Source organism: Falco rusticolus, chromosome 10 (genome assembly GCF_015220075.1).
Source record: "Falco rusticolus isolate bFalRus1 chromosome 10, bFalRus1.pri, whole genome shotgun sequence".
In the NCBI taxonomy this organism is placed as follows: domain Eukaryota; kingdom Metazoa; phylum Chordata; class Aves; order Falconiformes; family Falconidae; genus Falco; species Falco rusticolus.
The window spans coordinates 18,147,594-18,174,328 of NC_051196.1; the positions used below are offsets into that span (position 1 = coordinate 18,147,594).

At 41.7% G+C, this 26,735-nt stretch overlaps 1 protein-coding gene across 1 annotated transcript; it reads left to right on the forward strand.

The window, feature by feature from the left end:
• NAT10 (N-acetyltransferase 10) lies at window positions 1-23,747 on the forward strand. Its single transcript, XM_037401858.1, has 28 exons — window positions 1-149; window positions 1,301-1,392; window positions 2,045-2,216; window positions 2,523-2,645; window positions 3,408-3,469; window positions 4,329-4,443; window positions 5,801-5,908; window positions 6,800-6,933; window positions 7,294-7,387; window positions 7,752-7,850; window positions 8,396-8,532; window positions 9,041-9,165; window positions 9,477-9,627; window positions 10,095-10,191; window positions 10,961-11,077; window positions 11,618-11,719; window positions 11,827-11,901; window positions 12,515-12,631; window positions 12,814-12,947; window positions 14,986-15,034; window positions 15,682-15,775; window positions 15,869-15,979; window positions 17,064-17,236; window positions 17,557-17,676; window positions 18,675-18,773; window positions 19,174-19,247; window positions 21,753-21,836; window positions 22,973-23,747. Exons 1-28 carry the CDS (start codon window positions 42-44, stop codon window positions 23,064-23,066), a joined length of 3,060 nt encoding a protein of 1,019 aa, XP_037257755.1. The 5' UTR covers window positions 1-41; the 3' UTR covers window positions 23,067-23,747.
• The last annotated feature ends 2,988 nt before the right edge of the window (window positions 23,748-26,735 follow it).

A 26,735-nucleotide genomic window follows, 5' to 3' on the forward strand; every position in this document is an offset into this window, starting at 1 on the left:
GCCCGGGGGAACGGCCTGGCCGCGCAGGGCGCTCCGCAGCCATGCAGCGGCGGAAGGTGGACAACCGCATTCGGGTGCTGATCGAGAACGGGGTGGCGGAGCGGCAGCGGGCCCTCTTCGTGGTGGTCGGCGACCGCGGGAAGGACCAGGTAACGCTGCCCCGGGGGGCCGGGGCCGAGCCGAGCCTGGGAAGGGTCGGTCTGTAGTGCCCGGTACCGGGCTTCCCTCAGCGAAGCGGGCTTTACCAGCCTCGGCCTGCCTGAGGTAACGCCGCCGGGCGGGAGCGCGGAGGGGCGCTGGGGGTGGTTTAGGGGACTTCGTCCTTAAACATCTGAGAAGCTCACGAATGTTAAATACAAGCGAGTACAGGCAAATCAGGATATTTTTTAAAAACTGGGGCAAAAGATAATTAATTTTGTGGCTAGCAGGAGCTTTTTGCCGATCTCAGTTGCGTTGTAAGAAGTTACGGATTTGCGCTCGAGCTGTGTTTTATGTACTGAGTCACCTCACAGATGTCACCACGCTAGAACCTGGACTGGACCTACTTGGTAACGTTTGGAAGAAATTAGTCACTAGACTAATTTTCCTTGAGACCCTATACATCTGTTTTTTGAGTGGAAAGGGGGAGAAAAGCACAGCAAAACAGTGCTATTTTATTCAGTTAGCTCCAGTTCCTGGGGAAATAAAATAAACTAGTTGTGAAAAAACTTGGAACATAGTGAGTTGATCAGGTGGTGGTGGAAGAAGGTTGTTGTTAATTTACTGCTGAAGTGAGAGGTGGGTTCTGGTGGGACATACCCTGTGTCTGCTTGTGTTCAGTGTTTTCACCAATGAGTTGGATTCCAAAGCAGCCGGTGTGCTCACTGAATGTGCAGGCTGCAGAGCAGTGAGGTGGGTGGCCGGACTCACTAGAGGATTAAAATTCCAAGTTAAATCTTGTTACATTATAGAAGTCTGAAATTGTGCGAGATTTATACTGAGACAATTCCTAGGAACTTTATTTAGCCTGGAATAATTGGCTTTTTTTTTGTGCAGTTGTTAGTGGTTCTCTCAAAGAAGAGTACTGAGGAAATCATAGGTGTAATTCAGTGTCTTTAATGTCACGCAGCCCCGGAGAAGGCACAGACACACAGGTCTGTGTAAAAAGCAATTTAACCTTCACATGTCAAGGGATCCTTCTGTTTGGCACAGGATTGCTTGATAGAAAACACAGCTGTGACATCAAGAATTGAAAAATATTTTACTCTTCAATTTTAGCCTGTGAGTACAGCTGTTCATGAATGTTTCTGTGTTTTGGCAGGTGGTTATACTTCATCACATGTTGTCTAAAGCAACTGTAAAGGCTAGACCCTCTGTCCTATGGTGTTACAAAAAGGAGTTAGGCTTTAGCAGGTAAGATACCTCATGTCTCATGCTGCAGTCGCTGCTCTGTGTGAAGCAAAAGCTCTGTGATGGGTCTGCCGAGCGTAGGTTGCCTGATTTGGTTGTAAGGAGAAACAACACAAGTTCTTGGAGGAGCTACAGGGAGTTTGGCCTTCCAGAACTAAAATTTGGCTTCTGTAATACAGTTGACACCAGCACTAGGTAATTCTGGCTTCTTCCTACGACTCTAATGCTAATTCTGTTGTCCTGAGCCAGTCTCCCTCACCTTTCTAACCTCAAAAGACCAAAACACTTAATTTCTCAGAGTTTTGGCCTCAGTAGTGAATAGGACTGAATGCAGGTTAAGCATTAGAATTCCTTCATTTTGAAGAAGTGTTTAAAATTTTAACAGTCTGCACACAAAAGTCAGGAAGGAAGCATTAACCTGAAACTGCGTGATTCTAACCAAGTGGTTTCTTGCAAAACCTGCTGGTTTTGTGTGATATCCGCTGCTGTGGGCTGAAGGTGCATGGGACTGTATCATGAGAGCAATAATTGTGATCCACAAGTTTTTTTCCTTGGTGGCTGAGCTCTGACTTCCAATTAGATTTGAGTGTAGGCCTGAATGCGCTTTTCTCAAAATTTTTTCTAAGAAAACTTATGTATGGATTTTGTTCTCCAGCCACCGGAAGAAGAGGATGAGACAACTACAGAAGAAGATTAAAAGTGGAACTTTAAACATCAAGGACGATGATCCTTTTGAGTTATTTATAGCAGCCACAAACATTCGCTACTGCTACTACAATGAAACTCATAAGATTCTTGGTAACACTTTTGGCATGTGTGTACTTCAGGTAAGGAGGAAGGAAACTTTTGACTTAAAGGGCATTGCACTATTACCCATTGGTTTCAGTTGAAATGCTGCAGGAATGGTATTTGTTGCTTCTGCTATTTCAATTATGGTGGACTTAAGTATATTTTACAAGTTTTGGGAGGGTGAGCTAGCCTTGCTAGTAGAATTTTAATGGGATATTGTTTAATGCCAGTGTTAAGTGTGAATTAAACTTTGAGAAATAATGTTTTTGGGCTTTCTTTTCCTTTTAATTGGTGCTAGTTGCCCTGATGAACTCTAGGCAACTGAAATTTTATGTATTTCCTAGGATTTTGAAGCCTTGACTCCAAACCTGCTAGCTAGAACTGTTGAAACAGTAGAAGGTGGTGGAATTGTGGTGATTCTCTTGAGAACTATGAACTCACTGAAGCAGCTCTATACAATGACCATGGTATGTTCAATGTAACGCGTCTGGTTTATTTAAGCAGGTACATCGTGGTGATGCTAAGTGATTATTTTTTGCTTTTGTTATGGGCCATGATCTTCCTTCCATCTTTCCTGCTCCTTCATTCGTCTATGATTGAATGTCTTATGCTTAGGCATTTCTGCCAACCTCTGTGTCTTGAAATGCTGTTAGGTTACAAGGGAGAAACACCTGTCATTCACAAATTTAACTATCTTCTTTTCTTTGACAGTAGTTTTGGAAAGTATTTGTGCTGTCCGACCATGTAGTAGAGAGTTAAGTAAAAAAATAGGCCTTTTGAGTGTTTTGTGACCTTTTGCTGGGTGAGATCAGCTTCACAACTACTGTATATTTCTAGATACGAACTATTCATGCTGAAGATACTTAACACCTCGAGCAGGAACTGTTTCCATTAGTAATAATTCCAGTAGGTGAGTTAAGTGATAGACTTTTGTTAGCATCCCTGAAGAGTTTGAAATGTTCTGTGCCTGACAAAGTTGATCATCAAGTCAGGCAAGAATAAGTAAGACCATTGTGAAAAGTACTGGTAGGAGAGGTACATTTTTAACAAGTATTTAGAAAATATGGCTATTTCACAACAAACAGAAAACCTCTCTGGGATGCAGTGTTGATGGAGAGGGAGACTGTCATCCACAAGAGTGGAAAAGAAGGTGGATTGTCCCATTAGTAATAATCTTGTAAATATCACTGCTGTTGCTTTTCCAGATTGAGTTTTATTTTTCATTTCAGGATGTACACTCTAGATACAGAACAGAAGCACACCAGGATGTGGTAGGAAGGTTTAATGAGAGGTAAGTTGTTAAGTGTGTAAAGAATCTAGGCTGTATGCCCAAGAAAAGCATCTGGAACAATGTTGTGTATTCATATCAGGAAAGCATCCTACAGGTTTGCGTTAGAATAGGGCTTCTCAGCTGCTTCAGTGAAGTTCTCATGTGCTGTTCTGGAAATGAATACAGTTTGTTGTTGGAGGAATTGTATCCAAAATTTTGGCATATGTTGCAAGGGATATATGCAGATAGGCCCGAATTTGTAAACTGTTCCAAGTCCCTTGAAATGTCCTGTAGAAACATGTGCCCCAGATGCACCAAAGTTTAGATGCTTATTGTGCTACTGTAAAACATAAAACTGCTTTGTGTGGGGTATTCTCTGTGGGTTTATAAGTGCCTTGTAAAGGTGTTTTCTTTGCTTTTGTTGTATAGAATAAGCAGTGTGTGAGCCCTAGCTCGCACCTTAGGAAAATTGCAGAAATCATTCTTTAGTATGCACTTGGTTATGTGATGTCAGGAATTAGAAGGATGAGCAAGCTGGCACTGACTGCAGTCTTTGGAGGTCAGCACTTGTCACAATTGCTGTGGATTCACAGCTTACACCTTTACGCAGCTACCTCCTGCTAAAATGTTCTCTTGGTAGATCCCCTTTAGTTACCAGGATGTCTCCAAAGAGAGAACGCTAAGTGGATACCTGTTTTCTGTAGGTGATCCTGATTGTATGGTAAGAATCATACTGCCAGTTATGTGAACTTGTCATGGCTCAGCTGTAATTGGCTGTAATTGTGTAGATACTATGTCTGGGTTTAGAAAAGAGATTAACTACCAACATGCAGTTGTGTTGCTAGTGTTTTTATTGAGCTATCTTTGCTTGACTGCTCAGGTTCATTCTGTCTCTGGCCTCATGCAAGAATTGCATCGTGATTGATGATCAACTGAACATCTTGCCCATCTCCAGTCACGTTGCAAACATCACGCCTGTTCCACCACAGTCGCAGGTCAGTAAGCAATGTCAGCTGCTTTTCCTTGGGAGAAATTGGTCTGAGTTGGCCACAGTGTATTAAAGATTTTTTAAAAAAGGAAGCTTTCCTTTCACCCTGATTTATATCAAACGGTGGTCTTGCAGAAAGAAAATAGAATATTCTGCAAAAATTATACCTGGTATGGCTGAAGCATGGGAAACTGTCTTTTCTTTCCTGCCTGTTTTTTTCTTTTTTGTCACAGCTTTTTTTTTCGTTCTTGCCTGTATTTATTAATTTTGCTGTGTTGCTCCTTAGCATAGCAAGGTGGAGCTTAATTGCTGTGGTTGCTGTTTCAGAAGTGCCTAGAGAAATTTCAAGCTGACGGACAGTTGGGACAAGACAAATAAAAAGAGCTTTCAGTGGTTGGAGGGTGGGAAAACACTTTGGAAATAAGTATATTACAAGCTCAGGAGACAGCTGATACCTGGAACAGTTTCTGAGTTACGCATGCCACATCTTGAGAAACATTCACTGAATATAAGCCAGATACACAGTTTGCACTGTTAGAAATGTGTCCCTTTATCACTTTCAGTTGTAGACTGAAGTAAAATGACACCAGTTTTAAATAGAAATCTTTAAGCTTTTGAACTGTTTTGTGTGGCCTAAGAAATAACAACATAGGTTCTGTCGGAGATGGTGAAAATTTTTAACAGAGCGCGGATTTTAAAAAACAAAAGAACCCGCCTTAGCATTATAACAGCAGTGACGGTAGCACTAATGCTTATCTGTTGGATAAGACTTATCTGTTGGATAGACTGATGCCCTTGGAATTTTAAGGAAAATCAGAATTCATTCCCATTTAAAATCAGTTGCTTTTGTGTCCAAGTTTATTGTTTGGCTTTGAAAATCTTGATACTAGTCTGAAAACTGATCTATCGCTGTTGCAGTATTTGTTTCCCCCATGTGGCAATTTGTGCACCTCATATGAGAAGTATAACAAAGATCATAAAATTCTGGTACAGCCTGAAGACTGAAAAATAATTAAATCCTTCAGAAGATCTGTCCATGGTCTCTTTTTCCTCGCAATGCCATTTTCCAGTTACCATGTACTGAAAAATCCTTTCTTTTTTTCCTCTAAGCTTGGGGAAGCCAGGATACCCACCTCCTGTGTAACCGTTCTCCTGAGGAAATGTAAAAATGTAAAATTGAAGTGTTAAGTATCTGTTTGTCCATTTAAATTTTTCTGTTTCTAGGGAGTATATTCAATTTACGGTAATATTTCCTTTCAGTTACCTTTTTCTGCCTGACAAAAGATACCAGAAGACATCACAAAAGTATAATTGTGCCGAAGTGTCCTTTACTAATCCTGTTACGGTAAATTCTGTGCTTACAGGAAGATAGCGTTCGGCCGCAGGACTTGGAGCTGAAAGAACTGAAGGAGAGCTTGCAGGATACACAACCTGTAGGAGTTTTGGTGGATGGCTGTAAAACCCTGGATCAGGTTGGTGTGGTGGCTAAATTTGGGATACTCTGTGCATGACTGGCCACCTTAGGTATTGAGGTTTGTGCCTGATCTTGCATTAATCAAATGTGAGTGTGAACAGTGATGGGTGTGGTCTGAATTTCCTTGAAAATCTGCTTGGACGTGGTAGCTCAACAAGAGTACCAGTGATTTTCTTCATGAAGTTCATAAGTGGAAGGACTAGAATGGAGACGGGAAGCTGATCTGGAGAAGTCTACATTTAAAAAGATGATGAGTGCTTAGGGTTTGAAATAAGCAGGAAATTTAACCTCAAGTTTCTGTTCAGTTCGGTTCTGAATCGAAGTTGAAAATCCATATAATGTTTTAATATGTTTTAATAATGTTTTAATAATTCCTGCCTCCCTTTACACTTTTTTTACTTCAGTTTGAGAATCACTGACTAGTCCAAATGAAGGCCCTGTTGCAGTTGTCTTTTCTATTTTGGAGTATCCACTGAGAAGTTGCAGTTCAGCCTGGTGGCTCCCAGAGCTGTGCACTGCTTAAGTCCTTTTATAGTAGGTCTTCTCACTGCCCAGACATGTTTGTCTTCCCCCTCTGAGAGCAGCATGCCTCTTCCCATCTTGCTGAATATACTCTGTGGTCAGTGGCATGGAGGTAGTAATTGAGGATTGCTGTACTGATTGTTGATCTGTATTTCGACCTGGACAAATTCAAGAGCTCAATGGGCCAAAATTACCACTTCTTGCACATTAGTTGTCTGGGTTCTGATGTTCAGCTCTCCCATCTTGTCTTTTTCTTCCTCCTTCCTATTTTAGGAAGGAAGACGTGTGCTGGTGGTAACTCTTAAGTAATGCTGAAAGCAGTTTAAACACAGCTGACTTATTTTCTGGTTTTTTTCCTGATCATCAGGCAAAAGCAGTTCTAAAATTTATTGAGGCCATTTCTGAGAAGACTCTACAGAGCACTGTGGCATTAACAGCAGCCAGGGGACGTGGTAAATCTGCTGCCTTGGGACTGGCTATTGCTGGAGCAGTAGCTTTTGGGTGAGTGATCCCCCAGTTTCGTAGGCTTTATTTGCATCCATGCATTTGAAAAAAAAAAAAAAGAAAATGACAGGATCAGAATATATTTGTAATTTCCAGTCCTACATCCTTCCTTTTTATTCTTCTTACGTCTTTTGATTGCTGCATACATTGACATTCAAATTTTTCTATTTTAAAGTAATAAGAAAACCTCCCTCTTTAAAAATCAAAATAATCACACTTAAATTGAGGTAAGTGTCTAAACGACTCTGCTGTCTTTTTGTTATTAGGTAGAATCAACCCCTCAGATAAAGAAAACATTCCATTTAGTATGTATATGTAAAATTTGTTGTTAAACTCTTGTTTTATTTTTCTGTGCAGTTACTCCAATATCTTTGTTACATCTCCAAGCCCTGATAACCTTCATACTCTCTTTGAGTTCATATTTAAAGGCTTTGATGCACTGCAGTATCAGGTAAGGAGGGCAGACTATTTTATAATACTTTTACAGTGTTCCTGTATAAGAGGGGATTTACATCTTATCTGTGATTTTTGTTTACTTATATTAGCTACCAACCTTTTCAGTAATGATCTGCAAAAATGAGTCAATTTTGTTTCCTTATTTTTAAGTTGGGTAAATCACGTTCTTTGTGAAATAGTGTTTAACATAAGGAAATAATTTCTAAGTTCTCAGGCCTCTGAAGCTTTTGTTACAAGAGTTTTTAACTAGAATCTGAAATAACAGTGTACTTTTAGTGAGCTTATTTTGATGATAATGGTAAATGATATTTTTTCTTAGATCTTGGCTTGTTCATACTGTTTACAATGTTTTCTTTCAGGAACATCTGGACTATGAGATTGTTCAGTCTTTAAATCCGGAGTTTAACAAGGCTGTTGTCAGAGTGAATGTGTTCAAGGAGCATAGACAGACCATTCAGGTAACTGGCCTCTTCTGCATTCTTGCATTTCTACTTTTTATTCCTGACTGTTGGCTTTACTGATGCTGTAGTTGTTTTGATTTCAGCATGTTAATTTTATGTGGTGTGTAACTGTCCTGATTGATTTTGCTTTAAGGCAGACCTTTTCTTCTGGTAACTTTCACAAAATATCTTGTTTCTTTCTGTGAATAACTTGTAGATCACAAAGCTCCCTTGGTAATTGCTTGTGGGTTTCTTCTTTCTCCTACAAAAGCAAAGGAGGCTGAAAGAAATAGTGAAGGAAGAGCATATGTTTCTAGTGATTACATTTCCTTTACTTTCATGATCTCTGCAGATAAATTTGTTTGGAAATGTGCAAAACAAGATGCATGACCCAGTCCTTGCTAGGGTAACATGAACCCTCTCTCAGCTGCTTGTTTTCATGTCTCAGTCTCTGGCTTGATGGTCATGGCGAACAGGGACAGCAAACAGCTTCTCAGGGCTCCAGCTTTGCCAACTCTGACACTTCCGTTTTGACAATGACGGTCTCCTCTCATTCCTTGCAGTACATACACCCTGCTGATTCTGTGAAACTGGGTCAAGCTGAACTTGTTGTGATTGATGAAGCTGCTGCCATTCCTCTACCGCTGGTGAAAAACCTGCTAGGCCCTTATCTTGTTTTCATGGCTTCTACAATCAACGGGTAAGGCTTGAGCAGCAGCTGTCTACCTGGGAAAGCAGTTGTGCAAGTGCCAGTGGACTATTCTTATCTCCAGTCCTTTTTTTATTACACGTTATTGTATCAGGTCACACTAATTCTTGATCTGCCATGGAACTGCTCCTTAAAATAATCAAGGGTCGGTATTTGAACTTGCTGCTTTCCTTTGATTCCACTGTGGATTCATTAAGTGTTTGACTTGCACCTTTTCTGTTCTGCTACAAGGAGCAAGTACGTAAACAGGATTCTTCAGTTTGTTAGGAGGGGGAAAAACCTTCCAATGTGGTGAGATTAAGAAAGTGTCAGAGCAGGCTGCCCTGTCCTACACACAAGAACATCAAAAGGCAGCGATTCTCACAGGTGGCTGCGCCCCTCACAGGCCTCAGAGTGGCACACAGCTCTGGACGGCAGCGTAGTTCTGTGCTGGAGCTTTCCCATGGCTCAGGATTGCTGTTTTGTTATTTGCTTCAGACTTTTGTCTTCTGCTTTGCAGGTATGAGGGTACTGGTCGATCACTATCTCTGAAGCTCATTCAGCAGCTCCGTCAACAGAGTGCACAAACCCAAGTCACCATGACAGCAGAGAACAAATCTACAGCTACGGCTAAACTCGCCACAGGTACCCTGTTGTATTCTGGACTGCGGTATATGAGCATGACCTCTGGTGCTGCTGATGGGCAAGCCCTGTGGGTATCCCCTGTGTCCTTGTACTTTGCAGCTAGCTGTAGGAAGGTAGTGGTATGGAAAAACGAAGGAGCTCTTGTCTGTTTTCCTCATGATTTTCAGATACAAAGCCTTTAAGGGGTGAAAGCTATGCAAGTAATGATTTTCTAATCTCCTGGGAGCCCTTCAGAGGAGACTGATTCTGTTGAGTTCTTCGCTAGCTGTAATTTCCAACACCAGATGTTCTTTTCTGAAATCTGTTTGCAGCTCGTACATTGCATGAAATCTCCCTCCATGAGTCAATTCGATATGCTCCTGGTGACCCAGTTGAAAAGTGGCTAAATGATCTGCTGTGTTTGGACTGTCTTAACATCACCAGAATTATTTCTGGCTGCCCACTGCCTGAGACTTGTGACCTGTATCCTTACTCGGATGTTGTGCTCTGATTGAAATATATTGCTTTCAGGTGAAGGGGACTTTTTTTTCAAGCTGGTTTATAGTGGGTTCTCCAGCTAACATGTTACCTCAGTACATGATCTTTTGGCAAAAGTCTATTAAGACCACACTCCTGGAATTAAGCTTTTACCACTGCCTTGTAAGACCGGTGACGTCTCTTACCTGAACGTTACCAAACTCCAGTTTTACTGCAGAGGCAATCCTAAGGAAGAGTTGGATGTAGGGAAGGTCTTGCTGGAATTATGAAAGCTTTAGCTTTACAGATGAAGGGTGTGAAAGCTATGAATGCTGCCCAAAGTTATTCAGTCTTGTAGGTGAACTGTAGAGTCTTTAAGAGCACAAGCCAGCAGGTAGTCCAAGGCTGTACCAAGATACTACTCCTAGACCAACAAGGAGCTTTTTCCTTGTTTCCTTAACCCCTGCGGTTAGATACTACGTAAATAGAGACACGCTTTTTTGTTACCACAGAGCATCAGAAGTTTTTCTGCAGAGACTGATGGCCCTCTACGTGGCTTCACACTACAAGGTAAAGTTTGTGTAACTTGTATCAAAATTTCAGCTAGGAATTTTGTGGAGGGAGCAGTGCTTGTTATGGCAGCCTGATTGAATTGGCCTAATTGAGGTTTCTGAATAGCTTCAGTTGCTTCTTGTTGTATACAGATCTGTATTCACCTTTCTCTTGAGAAGATCTCTGCCTTGGTCTTGACTGAATATACTCGTTTACAGATATCTGGAATATTTTTGTCTTGAGAAATTCCGGAGACTGAATTCTAGATGAGCCTACAAGTTTGTCAGAACAGTATCATTGATGAACCTCTTTTGCAGTTCTCTTTACCATATTCTAGTAGCCTCAGGTTAACCAAAAGAGTAGTACCGTTGCACTACTGAAAAGAGTAGTCATTCATCTCAAGGTTTCAAGACCGTGGATGACTAGTAGATGTGAGTGGTGAAGTCTGTAAGTACTGAGTACTAAAAATCTGACACTTTAAAAAAATATTTGAGGTTTGGTAGATGAAGAGGTAAGTAGCAATATAAAAACAGACAGTTCAGTTCCATACATATTAGAGCAGGAGGTTTCACTTGAGAAAAACACATGCTGTCTGGTAGTATAACAGCCATGATCTGGCCTGCGAGCTTTTTCATCCATCAGTATTGTACTAGCTTCAATTTTCTTACTAGCCCTAAATTCAGAAAATGGAGGATTGTTTAGAAGTCAGCTACTAACATTACACTGGACTTTAAAGCTCTTCTCATGGAATAATTCTTTAACTTTCTGGTATGTGTTTACCCTCCAGAACTCACCCAATGACCTCCAGATGCTATCTGATGCACCTGCCCATCATCTTTTTTGCCTTTTGCCACCTGTTCCACCTACCCAGAATTCATTACCAGAAGTACTCGCTGTTGTTCAGGTAAGAGAGCAGCGTGGATCTATGAAGTGAACTGTTCAGTAATGAAGCAGTACACTGCTGTGAGACAGTATACTGTACTATACTTACTTCCTTAAGAACACAGATTCGTAATTACCTGTGTTCGATGTAGCTAGTTAAATCTACTGTTTCTTAAAAGGAAAAGTCCCCATTTACATGAAAAATATATGACAAAGTCAAATACTGGTGGGACAAGCTTTTGTGTTTGCTGTTTATGGGCTACAGAAAATGCATAGAGCACTTTCTATGCTTAATCTCTTCAGGCTTGTGTTGCACCATAGTTAATGCCTACTGCGCCAGGTGCACCTGGTTGGTGTGCTGGTGTGGTTTTTGAGATGGGGCTTTTAGGGGTAGAGCCTGTTTGTTGGCACATACATGTCTGTTCATCTGCAGAGCAGGGATCACATGAAATGTTGATACTTCATAAGGACTCATGGGTATGAGTTTTGATTCTGCTGTAGTGGAGCGACTGTAGGAGAAAACAGTTTTTCTCCATTAATGGCCTTTTACCTTCTCTGGCAGGTGTGCATGGAAGGAGAGATCTCTCGCCAGTCTATCATGAACAGCCTTTCTAGGGGAAAGAAAGCTTCTGGTGATCTTATTCCCTGGACCATTTCAGAGCAGGTGAATAATTTGGCTGTGTACTCACACCCAAGATACATTTCAGAACTATTTCTTATTTCTAGACTACCCATCTGTGTTCTTTAAGTTGACTTTTGTCTCTTACGCAGTTCCAGGATCCAGACTTCGGGGGCCTCTCTGGTGGGCGTGTTGTTCGTATTGCAGTTCATCCGGATTATCAGGGGGTAAAGTATTTTGAAACCCAGTTGTGAATAGTCAGCAGTGGTACCATGAGGATGGCTGTACAGGCAGAATGTAGTAACTGGGCAAATGTTTCAGTTGCTCCAGTTTTTAGTGTTTTAAGCTTGGGGACTAAGCCTGTGGTGGTAACAGAATGAGGTCAGATGCCACAGCAGGCTGGGGGGCATTGCTTTCCTATGGGTGGGAAGCAAACCAGTGCTCCTGTCGTTGCTAGACAGTAAACTGTCATTAGTAGGCAGCATTGTAGCATGCCAGCATCCCAAGCAGCAATATACAATCAAGATCCAGTGATATTTACTGTGAGATTACCAGATGTTCACAACTGATGTTTGGCATTTTTGGAGAGCCACAATTAAGCACCAAGAATTATTACACAGTCCTAAACTACCAGCTGGGCTCTTGTGATTTCAGACAGCCAGGTTCTGTTGTGTCCTTCTCCATAGAGCTGCTGTGTAGCAAAGAAAATGCATTTTTGTACTGACTGAGAGATCTTTGCCCTGATGATTGTTAATGGCTTTGTAAGGGGAGAATGTTGTTGTCCTGTCTTAAAAACTAGATACGTCTTTTTGTTTGAGGTGTGTTGTTCCTACTCCACAGATGGGCTATGGCAGCAGAGCTCTGACTTTACTGCAGATGTACTATGAAGGCAAATTCCTATCTTTTGAAGAAAACACAATTCAAAAGCCAAAAGAAATTGCAACTGTAAGCAGTGAGGTATGGAGCTCAGTACATTTTTTGTGTTTTCTGTTGTGCTAAGCTGTTCTTCACTGTAAGTCTCGATAATGATTTCTCTGTAAGGTGGAAATATTCATATTTATTTTTTATACAGAATAGGAGATTTAATTTGCAGATTTCTGTGAGGATTGCTACTAACTCATTTCCGCTTTCTTTTTCAGACTGTGAGTTTGTTAGAGGAGGTTGTGACACCTCGGAGAGACTTGCCTCCTTTACTTCTCAAACTGACTGAGAGACAAGCCGAAAGCCTGGACTATCTAGGGGTATCTTATGGCCTAACACCAAGATTACTCAAGTAAGACATTATTCTATTTGCTAGTTACATCCAGTGCAAAAATATAACTAACTATGTAAACTACATATATTATAATTATATATATATATTAAAAAAAACAATGTACTGTACAGATATAGATGCAGATATTTTAGCCCTTGGGTATTCTCTTTATCTCTGTGTGTTTCACTTGGTTTCTAAAAGTGGGACAGCTCTAAGCCCACTTCTCCGGTAAGACCTTTGCTTGATGACCAGTAGGGCTGATCCTAAGTGCATCCTTCAGTGTAGTGTTTTCTCAAACTGCTTCTGAGGGCAAACTCATTCCCTTCTTGGTTGTCTCTGTGACCCTTCTAAACAGTTAACTAGCTGTAATTGCTCAGTTTTTCCAGACTAGAGAAGTAAGAACAGCCTGTAATTAGCAGGGAGAAGTTAAATACTACATCCTGTGACCTGTAGAAGCTTGAGCTGCTGCTGACTTCAAAGCTGGTTGTTAGTTTCTGGACTAATGTAAATGTTTTTCACCAGCAGCTGCAGCTGCTTCTTGCTCTTCTTAGCATGGAGGAACTGAGGTACTGCAGTAGTAAAGAATGTATTAATTTTTCTTAAGTTTTAGCTCCACCTTGCAACACTGTTTTATATAAACCCATATAATTTTATAATAAATACAAACTTTTTTAATATTACCAAATGATATAAAATATCTAGGTTTCTGAGACTTTCTTAGCCATAGCGTGGGAAGTTGTGAATCCATAGTTTGGGAGAGTTTCAAAATAATGCAGAATTCTTGCGGTTGGTAGCCTAAAGGCAAAGCAATCATTAATCACCTAAAACCTTGGTTCCTTGCTGGCCTTCCCCCACTTACAGAGAACCTAGGGTGCTGTACAAGCCCATGAAATGAGACTGAGTTCCATAGAAGAAGGAAGAGTGGTGGAGGCCAGTTTATGACTGACCTAGTCAGGACAGTGTTAGGTAGCTATGTGGGATTTGGCTTTTCAGATACAGGGACTGTAGCCTCTTCTGTTCTGCCGAAGGCAAGCAGGCTGAACAGTTCATGCCAAAATGTGATGGTGAATTGTTTAGCTGTGCCGGAGAGCATCAGAACTTAATGTTTATTGTGAAATAGTCTTAATCTTTACAAATTATAAAGCAAATGGTTCAGATGTCTTAATTTATTTGAACGATCACTCTCAGGACACAGGGGGAGAATAAAGTGTTTCACTACTTTAGTTGTTTAGTTATTTGACTGTTAGCTGTGGTGGGATAGATAAAAAAAAAAAAAGGGATTAATAGTGGGATGGGGAGAGGCTGGGGTACACATGTAGGGCTTCTTGCTGAAATTTGCAACATCCCGTGCAGCTGCTGAGTAGTCATACCATGTCCTGTGGAGGGAGGTTGCCAGTGACAGTTGCTCTGGGGCTTAGCTTCATTCTTTTGTCTGGGATGCCGTATGTTTGGTCTCAGCAGGTCTTTTTATACGAGTCCTCCTTTTGCTGGGCACAATGACTTGTGGGATCAGTTCACAACCGAGATACAAGAAGGAACAGGAGGGTGGAAAGGGATGCCAGTGGGATTTTGCTGATCTGTCCTGGGATTCTCTCTGGTCCACAAGTGACTATTTGAAACCTGGAAGTTGCCAGGGAAAATCATCATTCATTGAAGAAGAGCAGAGTCTGTGAAGTGAACTGTAAATCCTCATCCCCTCCCCAGGGCAACCCTTAGGAGCCTGTGATGATATTGATCTAAACCTGTCTGCCTGGTTTTAAAGGAGGCCTTGGAAGCCTGTCAAACACAATAGCTCTCATCTGTCAGTCTTTGAAAATTTGTTCATTTTTGATACCATAATCATAATTTTTCACTCCTCTAAGTTAGAACCTCAGTCAGTTTGATTGCTGTTACTACTTTCTGTCAGTGTCCATTTTCATTAGTTGGTGGGGTATCTCTCAGACTTTTGCTTATTCAACAGTTGTTCCTGTGTGGTAGATAGACTGCATTTAACCACAAGTTGTAGAACCAAGAGCTCCATAATTCTTAGTGCATTTTCTCTTTTCCCTTACCCCAGGTTTTGGAAACGTGCTGGATTTGTGCCAGTTTATCTAAGGCAGACACCAGTAAGTAGCATACTGCTTCTGAATGAAATCCAGGCCTATTGAAATCACTGGGCATCTTTCCATTAGCTTCTGTGAGATGTGATTTGGGCAAGAAAGTTTTCTGAGGCTACATTTGGGGTTTGTTTTATGTTCGTTTTTGTTCTTTGGGCCTATAGTTAACTAAAGGAATAAAGTTTCAGGGTTGTGAATGTGGTCTTTAAGTAGTTTGCACCTAAAAAGTTAGAGCAAAGGCACAGCTTTTGAGGGTTATTAACGTGGTTATTGGTAAAATGTGCAAGCGGCCCTTGAACTGACTGCTTTTGTTTTTCCAGGTGTTTACAAAAAATAGCACTAGCAGTTACAGTACTTTTGAGGAGAATAATTTGTTTGTCCCATGTCACTGCATTTTTCCTTTGTCTTTCTGGCTCTGTGCTGTACCTGGAATTTGCAATACTGGTGACTGCTGGGTTACCTCAGTAAGCCAAAATCCCTCAGCACTGGGATGTACCAAATTCTAGAAGTTTGTAGGTTTTACATTAGGTAGTGGTGATCAGTAGCAGTTGATACATGCATTGTTGTTGTTGATTTAGAAGACCTTTGCCTTCTTCAGTTGAGCACAGAGTGCAAAAGATTCATGGGGGTGATGGGAAGTATATCTTATTTATTAGAATGACCTGACTGGTGAGCATTCGTGCATCATGCTGAAGATGCTGAACGAAGAGGACATGGAACAGGAGCCTTGGCTTACTGCCTTCTGGAAAGGTAACTTTGATTTTGCTAATGCTAGAAGAATCTTCCAATATATTTATTCTGGAGGTCCACAGGAATAATTTATTTTATCATCTTGTCCTATAGATTTTAGAAGGCGGTTCCTTTCTCTGCTTTCCTACCAGTTCAGCACATTTTCTCCCTCGTTGGCATTGAATATTCTACAGAACAAAAATATCAAACAGCAGCCACAACCACGTGAGTACCTTGGCTCACAATGCTCAGTTAGATTGCCATTTAAAATCTATGTATATGTTTATCAGAGCTCTCAAATACATGCATTATATGATACCTCTTATAAAGTGCCATGAATTGCTCTTGGTCACTTACTGTGTTTTGTTCCTATTATCCAGAAATATGCTTGTATTTCTAAGTAAATGCTAAGAGGAGGATATTTTCTGCCACTGAAAATGGGTAGTGGTGTTTTTTCGTGGTTTTTTTCCTTGCTTTTTTGATCGAAGATTTAAGTAATCCAAAATTAGAGGACTCCTGACTCTTAACAGCTGAATGCATGACAAAACATGGATAGATACTGACACCTGACAAATCCAGTATGGAATTAAAAGGGAAGCCTTGAATCGCAAGGGTCAGTAGGCAGAGGAGCTTGCTTGGGATCTTAGGAGGAATGTTGTCATCAGAAATTTGGAAATTGGAATGTGATGTCTTTCTAAGAGAGAGTCTTTTGTTCAACTGCATGTTGTTTGGCTCAGTCCAGCACTTGCTAGGGGAAGCACACAGGCAGTATAAAAAAAGGGGTCAGACAAGACAGTTTTAACAGTCACTTCTGGCTTAAAAGCAAATTGCTGTTTTCTCAGTATGCCAGCCAGAGGGGAGTCCTCTTGAGAGAACTGGGTAATCTGTGTCTTGTGGGTTTTTAGTATCTGCCTTGGTGAAAGAGTTTTGGTTGCTGCCACAAGGGAACAAAGTTCTTTACCACCAAAACCAGTGTAGTTAAAAGACTGGGCAAATGGTGTTTCTCAACCCTTGCCGTTTCTAGTCTGTCTGGCATCTTTAAGTTGATATCCTGGTCTGTTTTGACAGTTGCAGTTTTTCATATGGACGTATGTCTGTCTGAAAAGACTTTGAATAACCCAGCCAGTCTGAGTAGCGGTGTTGTACCTAGTGTGTTGAATGCTGAAGTGTATAGGGAACTGAACCTGTGGGGTAGCACAGGTTCTTGGCCTTTACTCAATGATATGAAAAAGAATGTGTTAAAAACCAAGATCCTGGATAGCTATGAAGAACAGTCTTGACATTGTTGTCTTTTTATTGTACCCATCAGCCATCAGCCGTGCTGAACTGGAATCGGTTTTCATCCCGTATGACCTGAAGAGATTAGAGATGTACTCTCGCAACATGGTGGACTATCATCTCATCATGGATATGGTACCTGCCATTGCCAGGATGTTTTTTCTCAATCAGTTGGGTGATATCACTCTCTCTGCTGCACAGTCGGTATGTATCACTGTGAGAACAAGCCATGCTTCACCTCTCTTTGTGTATATATATATTTGGAATAGTTTCCTGTTTCATATCATCTTTAAAGAGTCTTCAGTTCAGTTAATTGCTTCTTTTGTAGTCCTTTTCATAATTTCTCCATTTTGTAGTGTTCTTCTGACTTTAGCTGTACTTCAGGAGAAAGATACTTGTCTCTTCTAAGTACAGAATGGCACTTGCCAGCTACAGAGTAATTTAGGGGTATTCCACTGCCTCCAAGCCAAGCTTTGTGTTTTCTGTAAAAGCCTCTGTAACAGAAATACATGTCGTTCCCTCAGGCACTTTTTCTAGGGATTGGCCTACAGCATAAATCTCTGGACCAACTGGAAAAGGAGCTGGAACTGCCCAGCAGTCAGTTGATGGGCCTTTTCAACAGAATCATCCGCAAAGTAGTCCAGGTAATAACATCATGACAAGCTTTGATTTAGTTATTCTGGACCAAAGTGTAATTCCAATACTGAGGCTGGCACTAATGGAAAGCTGATTCAGAACTGCGTTTCTTGAGCATGTCCCCAGTAACTGACTATAAACTTCTTTGTGAGATGGGAAAATCCCCGGTGGAAAAAGCAGGTATTTATGGCATTGATTTGTATAGTGTTTTCCCAAATAACAGTGCTTGTCTTAAGGTTTGAAAAGTTGAAATATCCCAACCAAAATGCTGAGCGTACGACCCATACTGCCAGCTTAGCCTAAGCCATTTGTTTATGATCGTTTACTGCACTGGTGGCATCTCAACTTTGCTTGAAAAAAACCTTTTCCAATGTCATTTAGAGGTAGACTTCAAGTCCAATGAAATAATTGGAAAGTTTTGGATCTAGTTTTCTTTCTCCCTAATATCTGTGATAAAGGGAATAACATGATGAGTTATCAAAGGGTGAGATGGACAGAATGCTTGCCCACTGCTTGCAATTGCTCGCTGAGCCTGGGGCCTCTAGTTCTCAAGGTTCAGGGTACGGTAGCAAAGCTTCTGGTGTAGGTTGTTCATTGGAGAGGTGATTTGCTCAGCAGAACACCCTTATAATTATTTTGAAGACAATAACATACAAAAAAAACCCCTCATCTTTTAGCTGCCGACATTAACCAAATGATGCTGTATTAATAAAGTATGTTGTAACCAATGAGATCTCTACATTTATGCGAGTGACATTGGGTGCTGACTGATTTTAGTTTTATACTTTTTGTAAAAGCTGTATATAATTCTGTCTTCAGGAAGCAGCCTTGAGCTTTTTATTTCAGTCTGATGGAAAGCATGCATTTGAAATAAACAACTGCCTGATAATATTTGCAAGTTTAAAAGAGTTTCTTGGGGACAGACAGAATTTCTTACTTATGTATAAGAAATAACCTGGAAGAAGCATCAGCAAATCTTATGTGTGTTGGCTTGCTTCATTTTCAGTTGTTCAATACAGTCCAGGAAAAAGCTGTGGAGGAGCAGATGGTGGCAACAAAGGATATTGTAATGGAGCCAACACTGAAATCTTTACATGACGATTTGGTAATTACAGACTCTCTTCTTAATACGTACGTAAACACTTCATGGAGTTCCCTTGAGTGTAGAAGCCTTGTAATCTAAATTTTCTTGGATGGAAAGAATTCCACATCACATCTGTCACTATATGGTGGTTAAAACCTGACAGCTTTGCATTATGTCCTTGTGGATATGCTTTGTATAGATCTTTTTCAGAATCTACTGAGATGTTCTTGGAGTTACATATTACAAGTATTTGTATACAAATAACATAAAAATGCAACTATATAAAAGAAGTTTTTCAGGATGATGTGTTACTTGCTTTAGGAGATATACATCTCTTGCTGTGGGAAAGGCATTTTCTTTCCATAATGTGGTCACTTTTGCACTTAGACCTTAATGCATCTGTTTTGCTGTCGTGTTACAGGAAGAAGCCGCAAAGGAATTCCAAGAAAAGCACAAGCAAGAAGTGGGGAAGCTGAAGGGCATGGACCTTACACAGTAAGAATTCATCTGTATGAGTCTCGGCTCCAGATTTTCCCTGCAACGTTCAAATGCCGGGTCACTAGTGCATCTGGCTGAGACTTGTGCACAAGGCTGTAGTTGCATTATTACAATCTCAAACCATCAATAAATGAGAAATAGCAACGGGTATTTTCAACAGCGGCCAGGTAGGGTAAGCATATGCTGCTGTGCTGATGAAAACTTTGGGTATTGTGTGCCTGACAGCCAGTATCTTAGTCTTCATCAGCTCCGTTAGCCAGTCTGCTTTGTTTCATACTCAAAACATTCTTTCCAGTATGAATTAAATTAAGCAACAACTTACGTTCAAGGCCGTTCACCTGTTTACCTCAGTACATTAATTCATTGCCTGAGAAGTGTGTCATACTCCCAAGCACGAACTTACTGACTTCAGTTTTTTTTCTGCTGGCATTTTGAACAGAAAGCAGGAGGTTGTGAGTTAGCAGATCACAGCTGATCAGCAGTGAGATCTGTCTGTGGAACTGTAGAACTGAATTGTTGCTAGAGCTGGGGCTGGCTCGTCATTACGGTACTGCAGACAGATGATGTTCTGCAAACAGGAGTGCTGGATCAGTCCTCAGCTCTGTCCCGGTGCCTCTGGTATGAGCTTGAGCGCATTCTTCTTGTATGTCTGTTCTCTTTTGTCACTGAAATGGTAAATTATTCATGGCAGTAGCTCCTACTATGTGTCAATCTTTATCCTGGCTGTGTACAGTATGTGTATTATACATATATAAGTTATATAGTTCTATAATACAGAGTAATAAAGTAAGCTGCCTGGCTGTGGCGTGTTTCTAATTTTACAGTTTCCCATGTTTCTAGAAAGAGTCATTAGTTTCCTCAAACCAGGATACCCAGGTCCTGTCGTCTACTATCCAGCTTAGCTGTGTGTGCAGCCCAAGTGAAAATAGTACCTGGTTAATTTTAATATTCTCTTCTGTAACAAAAAAAACCCCAAACCAACAGAATAAGAACGACCAACCAGAGCTTCTTTCTTTAACTACAGTGTGCACGGATGCCTTTTAACTTCAGTAGAGCTGGACAATTTGTAGGATATATTGAGTTGCTGAACCAGCAATTTACTTGAAGTGTCAGCAGATTTCTCTTTTTCTGGACCAAAAAGTGTTACACATGCCGCTGATTCTCTGCTTTCTCTCTCTCCTCCTCCCAATTTTTGTCTTGTAAAACCTATTTACTATGCTGACATCCTAGAAAAGTTGTTTGGTTTGGCTCTAGATTAATATCTGTTAAATCTGAGGAAAGGAGTAAAAGCTTCTGAGTCTTTGATTGTCTTACGTGAAGAAAGGACAAAAACAGGTGTGATCTGAAGTGACTTGCAAGTCAGTCACATTAGGAAAACAATTAACCAGAATTTTTAAAAAGCTTTAATCCCATTTTTAAGCATTGATAGTGTTACATGCCTGTTTGTCATTTTGGACCGTGTTCTCTTTTTTTTCCACCCATAAATAGGTTTTGTTCTCTTCCATGAGGAGAGAGACAAAAATCTATTTTGAACACTTTTCAATACAGGTTATAGAAAACTAATAGAAGAGACAGAGCTGTTCGATTTGAAAAGGCTTTATCCAGTGTTGTTCAGCCTTGTACGAACAAAGGCTAGTCTATTCTGAATCTCTTAAGAACTTGAGACTGAGAGCAACCACTCAATTTTACTACATGACTGCTTTGCCTGGTTAAATTTGTATATAATCTACAGGGTACTTGAACACACAGGCGAGGGGCACAGAATATGAGCTTGTTTGAATCGCGATTGTGGTCTTAATTTCTCTTTTCAAAAGCAAGCTGCAGGTATTTGTTTTTTCCCAGATTGATGCAGAAAAATTGTACCGCTCAAGCTTACTGCTGGTCTAAGAGCAGCTGCTAATTTAGCTGACATTCCATTATAAGCCATTGCTTTTCGCATCCTCTTCCTTTACCACCATAACCATCCTTCTCTTTTTTGGAGGGAGCAAAAAGAAAAATAAAAACTCAAGCTTTTATAAAGAAATTTATATAATGAGGGTGTATCTTTTAAGAAATCTAGATGGCAAAGTATAGACCACTACTATGGAAAGTATAATTTTTGTGGCACTATTTTTTGCTTTCGTAACAGGTGTACTGTACTCAGCACACTGCTTTTCAGATGAGAGGCTCTCGTAGAACAGTTTTGTGATGTTTACAATAGAGGCTCCTGAGAGAACTTCATTCGACACTACCCAGCTTTGGATGGGGACAATTGTTGGTTGCTATTGACCTAGTTTGGACTGAGTCTGCTGACAGAGTCGTGACAAACTATTGTATCCCTTTGCCACTCTAGTTTTTTATGTATTTCCAAATACTGATTTGGTTGGGTGCTGACACAGAGGCTTTGTTTGTAGAGTAATGTGCACCTGACAATGTAATCACCTTTTTTTTTTTTTTTTTTTTTTTTTTTTTTACTTTGGGCTAGTGATTTTACTTGGATTTTCCTTTACCTTTTTCACTTAGATATATTATCCGGGGTGACGATGAAGAATGGAATGAGGTGCTGAGCAAAGCAGGACAGAACGCTTCCGTCGTCAGTTTGAAAAGGTTAAGGAAGTTGAAATACTCCACAGAGGTCTCTCTGGTCTTTCCTGCTGGCTTCATTACAAAGCGTTTCAAAAGGGTGAAGTGAAGAGTTAAATGCAGATAAAATGAACTTGGCAGCCTTGATAGATTTTCAGTTTTTCTGGAGAAACCTGAGCGCTCTGCCAGCGACTCAGTGGTTCCTCTAACAGCAAGGCTGCTGCTGTGAATTCTGTGTTGCTTTAGAGTGTAGTCCTGTCTTCGTGTAACTTAGTTGCTTATTTTAACTTTTTTCTGTTGACATGGATAAGTCTTGATCCTGATCATGCACAGAAATTGGTACTATTTCTCTCTTGGGCCACTTTTAAAGGAGGAACTCATTCCATATAACTGCCCCATTTGCTTTGGGAGCTGACGCTGGGTGGGAGCCTGTGATAGTCCCATTGGAGAAAATGCAAATTCAGGGAAGAAGAATTCTTTCAAATGTGAGCTGCAGCCTGCAAAATACCGAGTCTGTGTTTCTGCAATTCCTTTTCATCCATCTTCTTTGTTCTACCTTGCTCAGCATGGAGTCTTTCCTCATCTTTTCCTTGGGGATTTATAGTTAAGACTCGCCTGCTTGCGTATTTCCCCTTCCTGGGGTGTCTGACAGCTGAAACAATTATGTGATCTCTGTTCCACCCTTTGTATATTCATGGGGGTTTTTTTCATGAATGCTGAAAGCTGTGAGTTCTCAGAAGCCTTACGGGAATGAGAGGGTCTTGTCAGTGCTTATAGAGGTTGGAGCTCAGTCATGTTTGCTCTAGTCAGAATCTAGTGCAGGAACAAAATTGTATACTTAAAACTGTTGGTGGTAATATTTTTTTCTAGGTACTCTAAAGTCCAGATGCCCTGCATAATTTGCCTTTAGGACACGACGGGCTAAAATCAAGAGCTTAAGGGATATAAATTGGGTTAGAGAATCTGAAGACGCTAGAAAATCTAGGTCATATTCTTGTCTGTGCTTTCTTTAGCACCAGTTTAAATGACCCAAGACATTGGAAGTGTTTTCTCCCAACCACATTTCTGTGTAGACCCTCGCCCCTCTTTTACAACAGAAATTCCCCAGCCGGTTGGGAATCTGGTGTATTTTTAACAGATATTTTGTTCCTGTTTCCCAGTGAGAAGAAGAGAAAATTAGAAACAGCAAGAGGACCCAAGCAACAGAAGAAATTTAAGAAGACTAAAGATACAAAGCAGAAGTGGAAGAAATGACTTTAAAGCTAATCAGTGAACTTGAATTAACAAGTGATGGGTCTGTACTTACGAAGTACTATTCTTTAAATCAAAAGACTTTTTTAGGGGGGGTGGGAGCTGGAGGGAAGGAAAAGCTGTAGAGGCTTTTTTAAAGTGTTTGTATTATGGGAAGTACAATGACACTGCCAGGGGACAGTCTATGAAGATTTTTTATGAAATGTGACCGCAGAGCTTGAGCGAGGCACAGTGCAGCATGCTGGGATGTTATGGGGGTGCTTCAGCAGCTACAGTTTCCATTCAGAGAGGACAGATCAATCTGTAAACTTTCCCACATCTTAATGGTTGGTGTCTTTATTAAAAAGAGAGTTTGGACAACAAAGGATAGAAACGTGTTAGGCTTTGGTATGTGACTACGTTTTAGCCTTGCAGCACATGCTGATGTATGCAGCTCCTGGTTCAGTACAACTACTGCTCCTTTGTAGCTCGAGGGAGTTCTCGGCATGAACAGCAACTGACGTTTTATTTGGGGCCGGCTATTCAGTGAGCACTAACCACGTGGCCAATTCAGGCTCATGATTCGGTCCTTGCTCACAGGAGTTCAGGGTATACAATGAACACTTCTATTTTGGAAGGTAGTCTATAGTTCCTACTTACTGTGCTCCTCAAGCAGCTGCAATAAAGGCTGCTCTTTTGCATTCACACTTGCTTGCAAGGTCTCAGACTTCCCATAGCTCAGTAATTTACATTTCCTAGTTCTCAGGCAGGGTAGCACGATGAACAGGTGCTGGGGAAGCTGCTTTGGCCGTTCTGTCTCCCTGCTACCTGCTGACCTAGAGCTGCTGCCTGGCTTTGGTGGGAAGTTTTGTGTGAAGGTTGCCAGGGAATCAGCACTGTCAGACCGGGACCTGGTCTTGGTGACCTGTGTGGGCTCGGGAGCCAGCTGAGCAGGCAGGCCACCGAGCTCCCCAGCTCTGCTGCTCGGTAGTCCCTGCTCGGGAGTAACTAGGAGCCAGTCTGGAGCTGAGGCTGTCTGGGGCTACTGCCTGTCGGGCTCCACAGGCTTCAAAACCGGGGCACACCTTTGTCACAGACTGTCCTTGTCCCGTACCCCAGCGCCCTGCTGCATTGTCCTGATGTTCTGGCTTTGGACCTTAGAGGTTTGGAACAGAAAGACTTACCAACAGCTGATACACATGACATTTACTTGGCAGATCTCACAGCTCCTTTTCCCGGAAAATCCTTGAAGAAACAGTTTCTTCCTAGGTAAAGACAGTATTTCTTCTCTGGGAGGCTGGTTTGCGAAGCATCTCCTACACAAGGGCCTTGCACGGCACAGCCTGTCTGTGCCCTTGGTTAGCAAGCCACTGTGAGACAGTGGCAACAGCCCATCCCCCTCGCTGGGAGCAGCTGAGCCCTGAGAAGGGAGACCTGCAGCTGCAGCCCTTAAAGGCTTGATGAGGGGCCCCGTTATCACCCAGCTGTGCGGAGGAGCAGCCCTGGCAGCCTGCAGGGATGAGGTGGTGGCTAGCTGACCTGAACTGGCTCCAAGGAAGTTGTGAAAGCAGGCATGGAGAGCAGGAAGTGTCCAGGCTCTTCACAGCTGCCCAGGAACTCCTCAAAAGAAAAGGTGAGTGTGAATTCTCTTTGATTTTGCCGTTATTGTTAAAAATTGAGTAAGAAGTGCTCTTGCTGGGGGAGAAGTGGAGAGCTACGACCCCTTGCTTTGGGGGACAATCTGCTGGACGCTCTGTTGTCTGGGTGTTTTCTGTGCCTGACTTGGTCCTGAGAGACAAAGGACCAAGGTCTACCGCAGGGGGGCTGGTGCTGGAGCCCTTCTGGGGGACGCGCCCTGGCTGGGTGAGAGAGAGCCGTTCGGACAAACGAGCTGCGTTGCTGGGCCTCGATGCTGTTTGCTAGCCCGGGGGGTCTGCACCGTCAAAACCCCATTTCCCACAGATACCTGCAGGACTGTGGTTTTCTAATGTCTTGCTTAGCTCAATGCAGAAACCTTTTGAGTTGGGCACGTTTGCCTGAGGGATGGTTAATGTAGTAAAAGGGTGTTTTTTGTGGATTGTCCCAAGCCAGTCCTGCCCTTCAGCCATTTGAGGAAGGGACACCACAGGCGTGCTTCCCATGGTGGGCAGGTACAGAACTGTTACATGGTTACTGAGTCACTGGCTTGCCCACTTCATATGCTCTGCTTGGCAAGATTGAACTGTGGTTTAACAGGCTGCAAGTCAAAGCTTTAAATGCTTTTAGAGTCCTTTTAAAGTGTGTTGAAACTTTGCACTAATAAAGCAGCCGTCGTTATTTCAGATTCTCTGGCCTGTGCAGATTGCTGGTTTGCTCACCCAGGTGGTAGTGTTTTACTTGCTCTGGGTCTTACTAATAGGCGACAGTATCAGAAAGCCTTTTTTTATTGCACATTACTTCTTAAGCTAAGAAAATGCTGATTGAACTTCCTTAAAATGTAGAAGTGGTGCAAATTACAATGCGTGTCTCAGGAGGGCCGTTAAACTCTAGTTCCGCTAATAGGTTCAAAACTAAGGTTTAAGAGAAGTTTTATTACAGAACACCCATATGCTTTTAGGGCTCAGAAATTGGTTTGTGTTTTTTAAGGGCTAAGTTGAGAATCAAAAAGCTAAGAAGTTCAAATAAAGTTCATATTTATACAAAAAATATGTCAAAGTTTCTGTTTATTTATAAGGCCCTGCTAAACAGCTACGAAATTATGAATTCGACTGTCCTCTGCTGGGACTGTGCCCCAGCTGAGACCTGCGCGTGGCTGTGATGAAGCTGGTCCTGTGTGAGCCTTACATCAGGCTGAGGTTTCTGGTGGTTTCAGGGATAAGGTCTCCCGCTAGCAGGCAGCAGTCCTAACGGCTTTGACACCTGATGTACTGGCACTGTCTGGGGGGGAGCACGTTGGAACCATTGGTGACAACAGGCTAGGGAGGAGCCGATCTGTGACAGTATCTATAGACCAGCGAGACCTCTTGTATGTAAATCAAGGTGCAGGATAGTAGGCAAAATGAAACTGTATTCTTCAAGCACATCCGAATTTTACTGCCTAGCTGAGATATTTCTAGAGCTGCCTCCACTGTGTGCTACAGGCTGTGGCAATTCTTGCTCTGTTGTCTGTAAACTGGGTATGCTGTAGTTGTTGTAAAATGCTGGGAGGATTTGAGCTGCATGTGTGCCCCTCTGTTTCTGAGTGGGAGTTGTATTTAAGGGGAATTTTTCTATTTCTACAGAAAACATGTGTATTCAGTTGAACCGTTCTTGTTCAGGTTTTCCGTGTACATTTTATGATTCCTGGCAGCTTTTTGGATCCCTCTGCCTGTCTATTGCTCTTTGAATAGCAAAGTGGAAAAAAGCCCTCAGATACTAAAAAAAGCGAGAGATGTGGATTTTTATTTTTATTTTTTTAACAAGTCTAGTCAAACCACATTTTCCTCTGCCTGTGCTTTCCATCAGTGAAGCTGGGTTAAAATTCCAGCTAGAGTAAGGGCTAGTTGAATGCAATCCAGCAACAAGGCAAGAGCGCGCGTCTTTCTGTAGCCAGAAGTGCACTGGAAATGCCATGTGGTGTCGGACCTGAGAAGACAGCGATCTTGTATCTGGATTGTAGTTTGGGGCTGGTTTTGAACCCGTTTCCCTCTGACTAGAGCAGGTTTCTGGTCTTTG